Source organism: Phaethon aethereus (genome assembly GCF_964289735.1).
Source record: "Phaethon aethereus genome assembly, chromosome: 6".
NCBI lineage: Eukaryota > Metazoa > Chordata > Aves > Phaethontiformes > Phaethontidae > Phaethon > Phaethon aethereus.
In genome coordinates this window covers 42,424,165-42,427,602 of record NC_138580.1, presented here as the reverse complement: position 1 = coordinate 42,427,602, position 3,438 = coordinate 42,424,165, and the positions used below count along the sequence as shown (strand labels likewise).

The following is a 3,438-nucleotide window of genomic DNA, read 5'->3' as shown; positions in this document are numbered from 1 at the left end:
GTTGAAATTAGGGCACAGCATGCAAAAAATAGTAACACCAGCAATAGCCATAATCCCCACAACAGCAGTGTTACCTATTTAAATAAAACTGAACAACAGACAGCTTGTGCAATGAGTAGAGCAACCAATTTTCGAACAGCCGAACATTTGGGGGGGCTCTGCAGAAGAGCGCGTGGAAACCCTAATTGCGGCACCAAAATGCAAACCGTTTTGGGATGAGAGCGAAAGGCATTGAAGTGGTTTGTAAATGGTTTTAAGTCTGTGTTTTATACTAGTAAGCCCTGGTTGAACGCTTTTTGGCTTTTTCAAACAAGGTACTGTAGTTGCATCAAGGGTTGTTTTTCTTTAAAATGGGTCGTTTATGGCTGCTAAAACAAAGGTGGATTTGCCTCTTTAAAAAAAAAGCCTGGCCCATGGGCTGCGATAAACTTTCTTTTTGCCTTTAAGGAGCGGATTCTCTGCATGATGAAATTATTTCATTTTACATCATGCGCGACGTTACGAGGCGGGGGCAAATTTCCCTTTCGAGTGTTTGCTTGGCGAAATGGGTTCGCGGGCTCTGCTTTATGTCCCGAGCCCCAGAGAGCGACCGGCCGTATGCAAACTCTGGCTGACACAACGCAGAGCTGCTCTGTTTAATTAGCTTGAGATGAGGGTGTTATTAAGGGCCTTTTTTTTTTTTTTTTCCCCCTCCTTTCTTACTGTTTATTCCTCCCTCCCCAAATATTACAAAGGCAACATAAGAGGAAGTAGCTTTCTGCTAATGGAAAACGATGAGGAAGGGTTTAGTGCTGAGAGTAAATAAGAAACTAAGTCCCAGCCTAGAAAAGTCTAACACCAGCCTTCGCTTTACCCGCACTTTAGGGAAGGGAAACTCAACAAATGCAACAAAATTTGGCGGAGTTTCTTCTATCTTTGTTTGCTTTTTATTGTGAGAGGGGGAAGGGGCACAGCCTGGGGTTGCAGCCGACATCTGCCGCTCGTTTCTTTTAAGAGAAAGGCAACCTGGGGCAAACTCATCGCCGAAACCCGCTTGGGTCCCGCGGACCCCCTGGTCGCCCTCCGGCCAGGCAAGGACGCGGCTGCCCCGGGAGCCGATGGCTCGGCACCGGGTTTTTTGGGCGCGGGGGCCCGTGGAGCGGGGCAGCAGCTGTTTCGGATCCCCTTGTCAGCCTGTTGTGCCGATCGCCTTTTCCTCTCAAAACCCTTCCCTGAAGCAACACTTTCTGGCAAATCTCATGCAGCAATAGGGTTTTTTTTTCCCCCCTCTGTCCCTCATCAGCCAGCTCTCAACACCAGTCCCCTCTCAGCTCCCCCATCCCTGCGGAGCAGCAACGTGCCTGTTTTTTTTAAAAAAATGGGGCATATCTGACTTGCCTGCCTGGAAGTTTCTTTTTTTTTTTTAATTTTCGCAGGCATGAGGGAGCGGGAGGGAACCGGACAGATTTGCACTGCCTCTCTCGCCTCTGGGTCAGTGGCCCCAAACCAGCAGCATCCCCACTCCCCACCAAGCCGTGCCACCTCTCTCCGTGGGGCAGGACCGAGCCCCACGACGAAGCCGGTGCGGGGAGCCGTGGGCACCCCATCCCACGGCCGAGACAGATGCGAAGCATCATCCAGGAGAAGAGAAATCGGTACCTACCCCTTCGGCAGCTGGGCTCGCCTGGCCCGGGCGGTGGCTAGTGGGAGGCCGACATGGACCACGCTCCCTCCATCCTCCATACGGAGAAGGCATAACTCAGCCTCTCGTGAGCCACGTAACTGCAGCTCGTCATCTTACTGTCCATCTCGTCGCTCTGTAGCACCTGGTAGAGGAAGTCTATATACCGCGCCGCCAGCTTGAGGGTCTGGATTTTACTGAGTTTGTCAGAGGGCAAAGTGGGGATGATTTTCCTCAAGGCGGCAAAAGCTTCGTTGAGTGACTGAGTCCTCTGCCTCTCTCTGACGTTGGCCAGGATCCTCTGGCTCTGCAGTTCTTCATAAGATTGGGAGCTGGGACTGGACTTTTTCCCCCTCTTCCCTGGGTTGGGGCTGCCATCTTCGCTGGACTTCTTACTGTATCTTCTCTTCCTGCCAAATCTCTTTGGCTGCCGTTCCAGCTCCTCTTCACTGGTCCCCAAGCTATCCACAGGGGAAACAGGAGAACTGGAGCTTTCTTCCATGCTTTCTGCAAGAAGGGGAGGGGAAGAGACTTTCCCCCCCTCCTTATGTTATGTGAGTGTGTGTGTGTCTTAAATGTGCTTTAAATTCCTGAGACAGATCCTTTGGAAAAACAGGAGGGCTTTTTTTTTTTTTTTTTCTTTTTTTTTTTTTTTTTTTTTTTTGCTGACCAAACGTTTTCCAGGTTGCTTGAAGGGCTCTTATTTCAAGGACCGGGGTTGTGCAAAAAGTTGAGGTCTCGGAGAGAGGAAGTTATTCTAACTTTTTGGAAACTTTAGCTGAGCTCAGTTGCTAAATAGTTGTCAGAAGTGAGGGAGGTGCGGAGCTCCCTTCTGATTGGCCGGCTGGGTCGGTGGGAGGAAAGCTTTTCCCCCGCTAAACTTTCACAGTTTTATGTTACACTTAACTAAAATCTTGGGAATGCACCTCGAATAAAAGATAGCTGGCGACCACCCCCTTGCCACCCCCGCCCCCGGAGACGCTGAATTCTGCAGCACCCTGCCGGGGTAACCCTGCCTGCCGGGGTTTTTGGGGGCGCGGGTTGCTTGCGGGCTGCCCCCCGGCCCGTGGCGCCGAGGGTCCGACGCCCAGCTCCGCGGCCGGGCTGCGGCGGTACCTTGCCCGAGTCGGGGCGAGCCCTTACGTGGCCGAGACTCGTGCCCCGTCTCGCCCTTGTCCCGCCGCGGCTGCTGCCGTGCCGGTGCCGGGGGCCCCGCGGCGCCCCGCTCCCGGACCCCTGCCCCGCGCAGACGCTCCGGCGGGGTGACCTCGGGGTGGCGGAGGTTCGCTGGGGCGCGCCGAGCCGCGGGAAGGGCTGAGGTTTGGGGACGGGGGGGAAGCCCCTTCAAGCTCCCTATTTGTGGGGGGCATGGAAAGACCCTTCTGTGCTGAGCCAGTGGAGCCCAAAACACGGGTCGTGTGGAAAGCAGCTGATAGCTCGTAGAAAACCCCACGGGGTACACCGGAGAGGCGATGCTGGCGACACAGCCCATCTGCCTGCCATTTTTCTCCCCCGTTTAATACTAAATAGTGCTTTTTTGGGAAGCAAGAGCAGAGGTAGGTAGGAGGGTGTCTTTTCCTCCAGAATGTCCTGCCGCTGAAATCACGGTACCCCAGCACATACAGATCATAGTAGCGGCTCCAGGGTTTCTGATGTATCAAACAGAAGACGACAGATCTATTTTTCCTCTCCATCACACCAGGGAAAATGTGGGAAAAGTCTGCTTGCTTCCGTGGAGCTAAGGCAGAGCAAAATCAGATTTGAACCTCTGATTTCAG

The 3,438-nt window shown here is 53.3% G+C and overlaps 1 protein-coding gene across 1 annotated transcript; it reads right to left on the bottom strand.

Moving 5' to 3' along the window:
• Positions 1 to 251: 251 nt before the first annotated feature.
• Positions 252 to 3,208, bottom strand: TWIST2 (twist family bHLH transcription factor 2). The gene has a single exon (XM_082001524.1). It carries the CDS (start codon positions 2,160 to 2,162, stop codon positions 1,680 to 1,682), a length of 483 nt encoding a protein of 160 aa, XP_081857650.1. The 5' UTR covers positions 2,163 to 3,208; the 3' UTR covers positions 252 to 1,679.
• Between the last annotated feature and the right edge of the window lie 230 nt (positions 3,209 to 3,438).